The sequence below is a fragment of the Loa loa genome, assembly GCF_000183805.2.
Source record: "Loa loa unplaced genomic scaffold supercont3.243, whole genome shotgun sequence".
In the NCBI taxonomy this organism is placed as follows: domain Eukaryota; kingdom Metazoa; phylum Nematoda; class Chromadorea; order Rhabditida; family Onchocercidae; genus Loa; species Loa loa.
In genome coordinates, this window is record NW_018108423.1 from 88,964 (window position 1) to 100,819 (window position 11,856).

The following is an 11,856-nucleotide window of genomic DNA, read 5'->3' on the forward strand; positions in this document are numbered from 1 at the left end:
GATCAAAATTAGGAAATAGTTTATAAAGTTAAAAAATTTGTAAATGAAAGAAAATAATTTTTCGGTGATTGCATTAGATGAATAAGCTAAATTTACTAATTTCCAGGAGTATAACTGCACTAAAATTAATTTTTATTTAGACTAAGTACACTTAGCATATTATTTAAGTTTAGAAATTGATTTCATCAAAAAAAAAAAGTAGCTACAAAATATAATGTCAAGGAAAAAAAAAGAAGTTTTATAGATTAAAAAGGGCAAAAGCATAGATAGTTAAAATTTGATGAATTTTATAACAATAAAAAAAAAGGAAAGAAAAAGAAAATAAGTAAATTTAATCCTAAATATACATGGTAACATTTCATTCAAAATTATTTTAATTAAAAATAAAAGATGAAAAAAAAAAGATTTCATAATTTTTAAAAAAAAAAAAAAAGATTTTTATGAAATGCTAAACTTCAAATTTATTCATTTATCCCAAGTGGTTTAGCGTATTCGACGCTATTCGCGTTTACAAATGGAAAATGTTATGATATCTTTCACATAGGAGCTCTCAGAACCATTAAATTAATTTGAAAGTGAAATTCGAAAATTCACTTTACTAATGTGAACTAGAATTAATTGAATGCAGAATTCAACTGCTATTTTGAAAAATTTCCCAAGAAATTGAAATGAAACATATGGGATTCATCGGAGAAATCGAAACAAAAAGCTAAAAAGCTTAATCAAATTTTCTCCCACTATATTTCGGAAAAGCATTGAAAGCATTTCTAATAATGATTGCAAATAAATGAATCTGAAGAAGGATGAAAACGTGTTTAAAATTATGATTAATTTCCTGAAAAACGTGATTTTTTTTCCTACCGTATCAGGAAAGTATTTATCCAATTTGATAATATATTCTCAAATTTTTTGTTTTTTGTTTTTTTTTTTCTTCTCTCTCTCTCTTTTAAATGGTTGAATGATGGATAAAATAAAGTGATGAAAAGTTGGGTAAACAATTTATGCTAATGAGAACCAATCATCTCAACTCTTTCTGGCCTATAAAAAGGATCTTTTGGATAATGTAATGGTAAAATTAAGTATTAAATTATCCGCCCACGGGAAAATGTTCATTGTATTTATTTGTTGTGAAATTGTCGGATTTTGAAATTAGAAAATTCCCACCTCCAAAATACATTCAAATTTCTTGCATCTATTCTAAGCAAATGAACTACAAAAATATGTAATTTAAGAGTGGTAAATTTTTTTTTAAATTTCAAAAATTTAAAATAAATATATTATTTGAGATTGGAATACTTCATGAGTAAATTACTATTAACAATGCAATCATTGGATGAATTAAACGGAATAACTTGATATGTCGTTTTTTTTTTTTCTCTCTCTCTTGAAGTAAACTTTCATTAGAATTATATAAAGGTAAAAAAAAAAAATACGATATCACTTTCACTGCTAATGATCACTATTAATTGCTAATTTACTTAATTATCTACACACCGTTAATTATCTATGGGATTGGAAAAAGACCAATGATATGCAATTATGCAAAGAATTTATGTAATACATAGCAATGAGATAGTCCAGAAATGCAAAGATATGGAAAGAGGATATATTTTAAAATACTCTTTCCGGAAAAAAGATACTATCCAATGATGCACATTTTCCGAAATATTCATAACATTATCCATCAATGATTTAAGAATTCTATGGCTTATATTAGTAATGTGAAAAAACCTTATCCAAAATGTATGTATTTTTTTGATTAGTTAATTGATTAATTAATAGTGTATCAATTTCCTTATTATTAGTGTTTCCTGTTTCCTGCAAAAGTTTAATTTAATTTTTATCAAAATTATTTTCCAATCATGACGTTTTTCATCACTTATCATAAATGGGAAACTTATCAGGTTGAATGGTTGAATGCTTATCAGGCTTATCAGGTTGAATGCTGTTGAATTGTCATAAAAAAAAAAAAGGAAAAAATAAATAATTAAATTTTGTCTTTTATAATGAAACAAAGTCAAAAAGTCAGTTATGCTAAATGCATTTACGTATTTTGGAGGAAAGGAAAGTTTTTGCTGGAAATGAAGGCATTTTGTTCGGCATTTCTCGCATATAAATCGATCCAACTTCCAAACAAGCAAGTCCTTTTAAAAAAAAAAAATTGTCCCAAAATCCCATTTTTTTTTTTGTAAGCTCAGAAAGTGTTACTTAAGATAGAAATCAATTTTGACTTACTTCTTCTGAAATTCAAATTTATTTTTTTCTTATATTTTTCTGAAAAAAATTTAAAAATATAATTTTTTGAATTTTTTTTTCAATCAAGGAGTTCAAACACAAATCTAACTCTGAAATTCGATTCAAATGCGGTTTTTAGGTTATTCCAACAAATATCGGTCTCTCATAACACATTAATTTATAATTTCGTTTGGGTCACATTGTACGTACTTTTTCAAATTCAAATTTAGACTAAAGACATGAAGTGTAACTCATAGCCTACCAAATTTTATGAGCTTTGGAAGTAATAGATGGATTAGAAAATATTGCTGATTGCGAGGGGTCAGATTATTGAGGTCAGGTCACATAACAAGAATATCAAGTTTAGGAACACACTCCTTTTATTTTTTTTTGTTGGTGACATTATTATTCGAATTCATATAAAATGTTAAAGATAAGAATTTCAGAGTAGATTCATTTTATAATGTTGGCCTTTTTTTTTTTTTTTCGAAACAAAACTACGTTCTTGTTGTGAATTTTCGGAATTTTGCTGGTATGAATTTCCTGTCGAGTATTTCGGTTTTCTTTAATACTTCGTAAAGGAATCAATTGGCTGCCTAATCTCTAGGAAAACCGGAGGAGATGATCAAAGTCATTCTAGTTGTTCATTTATTAATTAAACCGGAAATGATCAAAGTCAAATGATTTACAAACGTTACTTGTTCGTATGGAGGACAGATGGATTGACCTTCATAGTAAAATAAGAGCAAAGAGAAAAATGGATATATTTTAATCATTACTTGAAATATTTTAACTTCTTAAATAAATGCGTTGAAAATTTTCTTTTGAAATAAGAAGGAATAAATTAGATCGATGCTATAATTTCGAATTAAAAGAGTCGATCCATATTCTAATATTGACCTTACTCATTTGAAACAGGAAAATTTGAACATTTCCATTACATGCAGTGTCCGGACAAATGTGCCAAATCACATCGATATCACAAGAACCAAGTCTCTCTTAAGCTGCAATATTTCACCGGTGTCTCAACTAGACATACCGCATACGGTTTTAGATAGAATAGGTTCGTGGGCTAGCTTATCATGAAACCTATTGTCTCACCCGTTAGTTAGGCAAATTTTTCCTCCACTTCCAATTTTTATCCCCATTAATGCTAGAAAAACATGTGGTCATCTATTATTGTCCGAGAATTCTAGTCCTTTCCACTTCTTATGTTTTATGTTCGTACTATTTGCTGTTAGTAAATATGTGATCCTGAACGCAATCCCGTACATAATTGTTGAGATTGACTAAAACTTCAGATGTCCTTTTTGAAACTTATCCTATCTGCAATCCCGAAACAACTACTTCACAAATTGGAATTGACTTATTATAACTATAAATATCAAATATCCATCCCCATGCCATCATTATCACATCTCAATCCACATTGTAGCATTGCAGTTTCGTTGAAATTGTCAAATTATAACGCAACCGAAATTCGCATATTGATGAATTTCCTTCAATGCTGGAGAAAAAGTGAGCGGGTAGGATAGGGGATTGACGAGTGAGATGGAGCAGTGATGCTTTCGAAGTTGGGGATAAAATATTTTCATTCAAGTCAGTGAGCTGTTTGCAATCTGCCCGGATTTCCCTCTCTCTGAGGCGAGCTGTGTAAAATTAGTTCTGGTGCGAGCATTTCCCTTTGCGTTCCTAATCTAACACTGTAACGCCTTTTTTGGCTAAAAACGCATTAGGAAATAGTAGTAATGTACGTGCCCACACGTTTTCGTACTCTCTTCACATGTTTCTGTATTGATACAAAGAGAGTTTTTATGGGCTACTGCTGATAGTGACAAATTTCTTCATCATTGCTCGTTACATCGTATTACTTAGATATGTCATCCTAGATCCCTTGCTCTGACGTAAGCCTTCACGTGGAACACAGCCTCGGGTATAGCTCGGAATTGTTATCTGTTCAGCTGCAATCTGACATATCCTCCCCTTTTTTCTCCCTTAGAATGGTTTTCATTTCGTACATTCCATTGGTACTGTTTGGTAGAAGTACATAGCATTTATGAATAGGAGGAAAAGAGGCGAAGATATTTGTTATTGTGGTAGTGAATGTTGCATTAATAGCTGTTATTCCAGTGAAAAATATTACAGTTGTTGTAGTAAGGCGTTTATTAGGGTAGTGATCATATACGCATGCACATGTGTGTGTGTGTGCGTGTGTGTGTATGTGTGTGTATATGTAAGCGTGCATATGTATATGTGCGAGTGTCCCCTTGCATGGTAGAGACCCATTATGCATACCAGTTGCCCTTCTTCCCAAAGGTTCACTGGTACAAATGAATTACTCTTTCCTTCTCTTCATTGGCTATCGTATTTTTCTGGTTTTTAGGATCTGATGGCATCGTTCACTGCAAATCTATGAGGACTAGCAGTGATGAGGATCGTCGTGTTACTTATGTTACGCAACCAGGGGGTCAATTAATTGCCCATTCGTGCTTAGAGAGGGCATGTGGTGCAGCATTTCATGAGGTCCGTTAAATTGAGAGGCAAGGGACGAAATTTAGGCCACCTTGATCGGATGATAAATCGATAACGGTGCACTGTTTTCCTTTCCTGCCCGCCCCCACTTCATCTTCATCTATGCAATATCATCCGTTCATTCCTCGATTTCTGTCCCGCTTTCATTCACTCTAATGCTACTTTCCTCTCCAATCTGCAGATATCTCTTTCTATGTCTCCCTTTGTATGCATATCTGTTCACCCCCCTGTATGCATGTCATGATGACTGTTGTACGACGTTATGCAACCTGCTCCTTCCAATTTCCCTCACCATTGGTTTGTGTATCCGTCTGCCTGTCGATTCATACATGCAGAGATGCCATTGTGTCCGTTTCTGTATGTCATTGCGCGCGTTGTGTGTGAGTGTTGGAGTGTCCGTGCGGGACGCAGTCGTTTCATTTACCAAAAATTTTTAGGTCGAGGGAAGTCTGCTTGATTGTAGGGTGAGGTTATACCTGGTAGAAATATGTATTAGTGATTTGTTAACGCTGTGATCAGTTTTGTTATGTTAGCAAGATTGCAATACCTATCTTTTAGGCGCAATCATATGCTCGTAAAATTACAGGTTAATTAGTGATATGAATGATCTGAATTTCATATATCATGTGAGATCTTCATCTGACGCTAATTTATCGGTCTTATGAACTAATAATTTAACAGCTGAATTTCAGTGTCTTCTCGACTTATTCGTGTATTGGTTGTCAACTCGTGACGTAGCGTCCGCAAGTTTTTGCATATACAATGGGAAAGGAAAAGACTCATATCAATATTGTCGTCATTGGACATGTCGATTCGGGTAAATCGACGACGACCGGCCACTTGATTTACAAATGTGGTGGTATCGATAAGCGTACCATTGAAAAATTCGAAAAAGAAGCTCAAGAAATGGGCAAAGGCTCATTCAAGTACGCCTGGGTGTTGGACAAGTTGAAAGCTGAACGTGAGCGTGGTATCACCATTGATATCGCTCTATGGAAATTCGAAACTAGCAAATACTATGTCACTATTATTGACGCTCCAGGACATCGTGACTTCATCAAGAACATGATCACTGGTATGTTTGCTATGAATTTTTGGAGGTTATTCACGTTTTCCTTTCTCTATGCCAAAAATGTTCAAGTTCCCCGTCATTGGGGTTTGTATATGTTGTTTTGACGACAGAGGTCTTTAACAGCGTTCGGCAGAGACGAATGAAATTGGATGTGCATGGATATTACAGAGTTCGTGTCTTGTTGGATGATAGGCAGTAGATCTGCTGTATTTTAGGAACATCGCAAGCCGATTGTGCTGTCTTAGTCGTTGCTTGCGGTACTGGTGAATTCGAGGCTGGTATCTCGAAGAACGGTCAAACTCGGGAACATGCATTGCTCGCTCAAACACTTGGAGTGAAACAGTTGATCGTTGCATGCAACAAGATGGATTCCACTGCACCAGCATTTTCCGAAACTCGATTCAATGAGGTTAAAGTTTTCGTTTTGAAAGTGAGATTTGAGAATCCATGGGGACTAAGTGCAAATCCAAGGTGACTGTACTTCGTGACTTGCGGAAATGATACCATAGTTCATCAATGTTTCAGGTCACCAATGAGGTTTCGAATTATATCAAAAAAATTGGCTACAATCCAAAGGCTGTTGCTTTTGTCCCGATCTCAGGTTTTAATGGCGACAATATGTTGGAACCATCCGAAAATATGCCGTGGTTCAAGGGATGGAGTGTTGAAAGGAAGGAAGGGAATGCTTCTGGCAAGACACTTCTGGAAGCTTTGGATGCGGTCATACCACCGTCTAGACCTACAGACAAGCCTCTCAGATTGCCTTTGCAGGATGTTTACAAGATTGGAGGTGCATTTCGTGTCTATAATCGCCACTTTGAAAAACTTTTCGATCCTGATGTGATTCTTACACTTACATCATTGGAAGTTTGACGAATATACACCTAGTGGTTGTATTTTAGGCAATTTGATTCTTATACTTCAGTTTTTCAGGTATTGGAACTGTCCCTGTTGGTCGCGTTGAAACCGGTGTTCTGAAACCAGGCATGGTAGTAACGTTTGCACCGCAGAATATTACGACTGAAGTGAAATCCGTTGAGATGCATCATGAAGCTCTGCAGGAGGCACTTCCTGGTGACAATGTTGGCTTCAACGTTAAGAATGTGTCCATCAAGGAGATTCGACGTGGTTCGGTTGCCTCCGACTCAAAGAATGACCCCGCTAAAGAAACTAAGCAGTTTACTGCACAGGTAAATAGAACTGTCACATTCAATAAGGATTTTTATATGGAACGCTACTCAACTTCGTCCTGAGCCGCATTGTATTTTTAGGTTATTATCATGAACCACCCAGGTCAGATTGCTGCAGGATACACTCCTGTTCTTGACTGTCACACAGCTCACATTGCTTGTAAATTCGCCGAACTTAAGGAGAAGGTCGACAGGCGATCCGGGAAGAAAGTGGAAGATAACCCGAAAGTAAGTTCGATTTCTGATTTTTAGATTGTTGTTCATATGATTAAAGCTGTGAAGGCTTATTTCTCATCTTGAATATGAGATTTAATTTCGAAACTTTTTTATAGTTCCTAAAGTCGGGTGACGCTGGTATTGTTGATTTGATCCCAACTAAGCCGCTCTGTGTCGAAACGTTTACTGAATACCCACCACTTGGACGATTCGCGGTACGTGATATGCGGCAAACGGTAGCGGTTGGTGTTATCAAGGGTGTTGAAAAAACGGAAGGTGGTTCTGGGAAAGTGACGAAGGCAGCGCAGAAGGCTGGAACTGCACCAGCTGGAAAGAAGAAATAAATATTTAGAAAAAAGAGGGTTCTATAAGGGCGATGTCATCCAATGTTATTACATATGCGTTGAGTTGTTATTAAAAGGGGCGTTTTTCATTTTGCAGGTGGCTTGGTGGTGCTTTACCCCGAAAATTGATGAAATAGTTTTGTGAAATTAGTTTAATTCTTAAAAATCTTATTTAGCAAGGATTGGTCTTTGAATTTTGGCAATGTTTGTTGTTATTTGAAATTTGCATCGTTATGTTTAATGGACAAGTGGTAAAATATTTCTGTTTTCATTAAATTGCCTTGGCTTATCTTTGGAATATTGAAGCGTCATCGAATATTCCTTTCCTTTGTTGATAAAAATGTGAATTTTGGGTTTCGTATACAGTAATGCAAGCGCTGGTTTTAGAAGGCATGGTACTAGTGCTGAGAAAATTAGGACGATATTTTGGGAGATGCTGACTTTAATAATTCCAAAATCAGCTTTTAATTGGTGTTCGGTGTTCGGATGTTTTGTCATCATTTGAAGTTACATTCGTTGTGTTTAATGAACAAATGGTAAAGTATATAGTGGCGAGTTCGATTTTGAAATATCAGGAATTCTAGAGAAGGGAAGGGGGGTGTGTTAATGTGTTGGTTGCGAACATTTCGTTGTATTTATCCGATGTAAGGGAATTCAAAGTTTTGTCAGTGTGTAGGGGTTGGTGGAGTAGATTTGGTGCATGTGGACGATGTAGTGCTAAATGTGGCAGGGTTTTCCAGGTTTGCGTTGAGAAATTGGTGGTTTTTATTCCAAAGATGCAGAAACAAAGGGAACTGGATGAGGCGCTAAGGGCAGGTGCTGCTTCAAGACGTGTTAATGTGGATAAGGTGTGTACGGTTTTAAAGTTCTGCTGAGAAGTTTCATTCTGCAAATTCCATTTTCTTTTTTGGCAGAGTCTGTTGGACAGTTTGAATTCCGCAGACTCATCAAGGATTCAATGTTACAAATTCTCACTACTGTCTGTGCGTAATATCAGAATGTGATATTCCAGCTAATGGCTTCGACAATACATACGTTGATCAATTATAACATCGAGTTCACTCCAGCCAGCACTTCACAGAATACAATAGAGGATGATAATTTGAAGTAATATTTCATTTAGTGTTTGTAGATTTGTTGCATCAATCATCCATAGTGTAAAATGGGCAGAGTTATATAGACTAGATTGTATCTCCATTTAGAAAAATGACACACTCGGTAGAGGTTTTGTGATTTGTCTTTTTCTCGAAATTCGGAAAATGAGGCAGTAAATCTAGATCTAGGTTGTATAGGTATATATGGCTCCTGTAATTTTTTTTTCTTTGATTTTATACTCTCTTACAATTACTATAAACTTAATGTTTTCCATATCTGAATCACCTTGAAACAAGAAAAATTAGCCCATGAAAACTTGCTTATTTTACAGGTATATTCTCCTTAAACCAGAAAATGAGCCAGCGAAAAAGCAATATATAGTTAATAATATTCAGTCAAAAGAAAATGTTGCGAAATTCAGAGTACACAAATTTCAACATAAACAACATGACAGTGAAATGTTAGTTGTTTCGTATATTTGTTATTGTGTAATATTTGTTATCACAGAGTAATTCTTGATGAAGTCTTTTCCAATAGAAATGACTCTTATGTGTAATCCATATGAACTTTTGTGTATAAGAAGCGATGTTGTTTTAAAAAAAAAAAGAAAAAATTGAAATAAAGCTCACTAGTGCCATAAGAGGCTTATAGTACCATTGAGACGTACTTTTTTTTTTTTTTTTAAGTAGTCGTATGCACCCTGTAGAAACCTCTAAGAAGAAATTACTAAATTGCATACGCTTGGGGATGCTACTTTATTTGCACTCGGATCTATAATACTGCAGAACATTGAAAAAGTGATATCCATTTAAATCAACTTTGAACATATAACCTTCCAGTTATGTTTACAGGAAGCAGAATACGGAAAATAAAAAATACATTAGGAAGAGGAAGCCATGCTCCATCGAAAAATGTCAGCGGAAAAAGCAACGGTATACAGAACAGAGTTAAACCTCCATTCAGTAGGATCATTTTCTCATATTTATGACACTTTGTTCTGTTGAAATATGGCTAGACGACCATTTTTTAGCTGCGTCTTTCCGAAGCTTATTTTCTAGCAGTATGACCATCTTAGAGTTACTTTATATTAATTTCACTTTGCTTTACTTGAACTGTCAGGTACTGCTCCATGCTATGTCAAATTTATTTGAAATTCCTGAGCTTGTGTAAACTGCATTGAACAGTTTGTCGATTGACTTTAAAAATTTTCTTTGGGCCAGACTGCTGTCATTTATTCATGTCGCTGCAAAATATATGCTGCAGTTTTGTTAACATTCCATCATGTTACTTCTTGCATATCATAATGAGATTTTGAAGTGATACTTTGTAGGAGTTTTTGTCTCTTGGAACTGTAAACGAAATTACTGAGGTTAACATTTATCTTGATTTTATCGCTGTATAATTCTAGTGAGCAATCATTGTATATTGTTCTTCGAAAGCATCGGGAATAACTTCATGTGGTGCTCGATCGGGCATATAAGTGCCAAAAAGTATTGTGCATATGAATTGATTGTACATGGAATTTATTGGAAGTGCTAGGTGTTCGTGCGCTGTCGCATAATCGCTTCGATCTGAAATAAAAAAATCATTAAAGTCGATTAAATAATTTAATACCTCACACTTCATCACTCATAACTTTACTGCAACTTGAGGTAAGTGAATTTGTCATCTGTCGGTCAAAAATCAAGCAGGCTAGAGCTTATAAGATGAGCAAGGTTGATTTATTATTGTTTATTTTGCAACACAATTTCAGTTCTCGCAAATCGCATTATTCTGTTACCTTTATTTTTTAGTACTTATGGAGAACAGGAGACAAAAAGTTATTTCGAAATAGCAAGTAAGAAATTCATAGCAAGAATAGATGTGGCTTAGTGTGAAGATAAAAGTAGCACAAATAAATATGACTTATAGTTAGCGGGAAATGCTAAAATTGTCATCCTTCAATAAATGAATCTCCGATCGTTTTTTTTTTTTTTTTTGTGAAATTTCATAGGTTATGGTGGGAAGATTTCCGATTAAATTAGAATATCTTGTGCTATAAAGTGTAAAATGAATTTGAGAGTGTGATTAAATTTCAAAAGATGCAGACAATTAATCTTCTTCTTTCATATATATATGCTATCTTTATAGCTTCCTAACATTTTCAATAACTTTCAAGATCTAATAATCTATAGATAAATGTTAGTTACTTTTGAAAATAATCATTAGAAATTGTTAAAATTAAAAAATCTATGAAAAGCATCAAACATTTAATGAGTTGTAAAATAATTGTTTATTTGATATAAATTATGACATGTAATTATATCTTTTCTATTTTTGCTTAAATACATATTTGCTATCAATTACTTTAATTAATTATTTAAATCGTATTTGCTATTAATTACTTATTAATTAAATACATATACTTACAATAGCCTTTTTCTAGTAATCCTTGTAAATTTGTATATGTAAAACCAATAGCAACAATTGTTGAAAATAAATAGATAAAATCGAATTGTTGATAAAAAATACCATATATAATACATAATAAAGTTGCTGAACCTATCGGATAAAATAAGAATTTTCGACGATTTTGGCCAACTTTTGGACAAATAAACTGCAATGAAAAAAAAGGAAAAAAAAAGGCATGAAATTTGTTAAATTAAAAATTTACAATTCATATTTCGAATGGAATTTCTAATTCTGATATAGAAATGAAGTTTAAATTCATAAAACTATTTCAAATTTGATTACTTTATTTAATATATAAAATATTTCAAAAAGTTTTAAAATCTAAAATTTCTTTCTTAATTAAAATATTACTGAAAAAAATTATTGAAAAAATATTTAAATTTTATTAAAAAGAAAAAAAAAAGGTTTGTTTAAAAATATGATTACCTCAATAACAAATGCTATTACAGTTTGTGAATAATATGGTGGTATAGGTAGGATAGGTTGTTGCCATTTTAAATATAATTGATGTGTACATGCTCCAATCATGAATGATAGTATGAGAGCACAAAATCTTCGTTCTGATAAACCAAATGTTTGCTAAAAAAAAAAAATAATATAAATTATATACTTAATTATATATATAATTTAATTATATATGTATATTTTTTTCCAGTTTTAATTTGACTTTTGAACAAAATCTGATTTTAGATTTAATTGAAAATTTAAAAAAAATATAAAT

At 33.3% G+C, this 11,856-nt stretch overlaps 4 protein-coding genes across 4 annotated transcripts; 2 read left to right on the top strand and 2 right to left on the bottom strand.

The window, feature by feature from the left end:
• Positions 1-4,192: 4,192 nt before the first annotated feature.
• On the bottom strand, positions 4,193-5,187 carry LOAG_08752 (hypothetical protein; the record flags this gene model as incomplete). Its single annotated transcript, XM_003144282.1, has 2 exons — positions 4,193-4,556; positions 5,060-5,187. 2 exons carry the CDS (start codon positions 5,185-5,187, stop codon positions 4,193-4,195), a joined length of 492 nt encoding a protein of 163 aa, XP_003144330.1.
• A 342-nt stretch (positions 5,188-5,529) lies between these two features.
• On the top strand, positions 5,530-7,589 carry LOAG_08753 (elongation factor 1-alpha; the record flags this gene model as incomplete). The annotated part of the gene is made up of 6 exons (XM_003144283.1): positions 5,530-5,842; positions 6,055-6,248; positions 6,365-6,629; positions 6,773-7,029; positions 7,111-7,257; positions 7,362-7,589. 6 exons carry the CDS (start codon positions 5,530-5,532, stop codon positions 7,587-7,589), a joined length of 1,404 nt encoding a protein of 467 aa, XP_003144331.1.
• A 776-nt stretch (positions 7,590-8,365) lies between these two features.
• On the top strand, positions 8,366-9,635 carry LOAG_08754 (hypothetical protein; the record flags this gene model as incomplete). The annotated part of the gene is made up of 4 exons (XM_020447790.1): positions 8,366-8,437; positions 8,602-8,696; positions 9,016-9,144; positions 9,536-9,635. The coding sequence occupies 4 exons, from the start codon at positions 8,366-8,368 to the stop codon at positions 9,633-9,635; spliced, it is 396 nt and encodes a 131-aa protein (XP_020302017.1).
• A 453-nt stretch (positions 9,636-10,088) lies between these two features.
• On the bottom strand, positions 10,089-10,255 carry LOAG_08755 (hypothetical protein; the record flags this gene model as incomplete). Its single annotated transcript, XM_003144285.2, has 1 exon — positions 10,089-10,255. A coding segment is annotated over one exon (167 nt), but the record flags the coding sequence as incomplete, so codon positions are not given.
• Between the last annotated feature and the right edge of the window lie 1,601 nt (positions 10,256-11,856).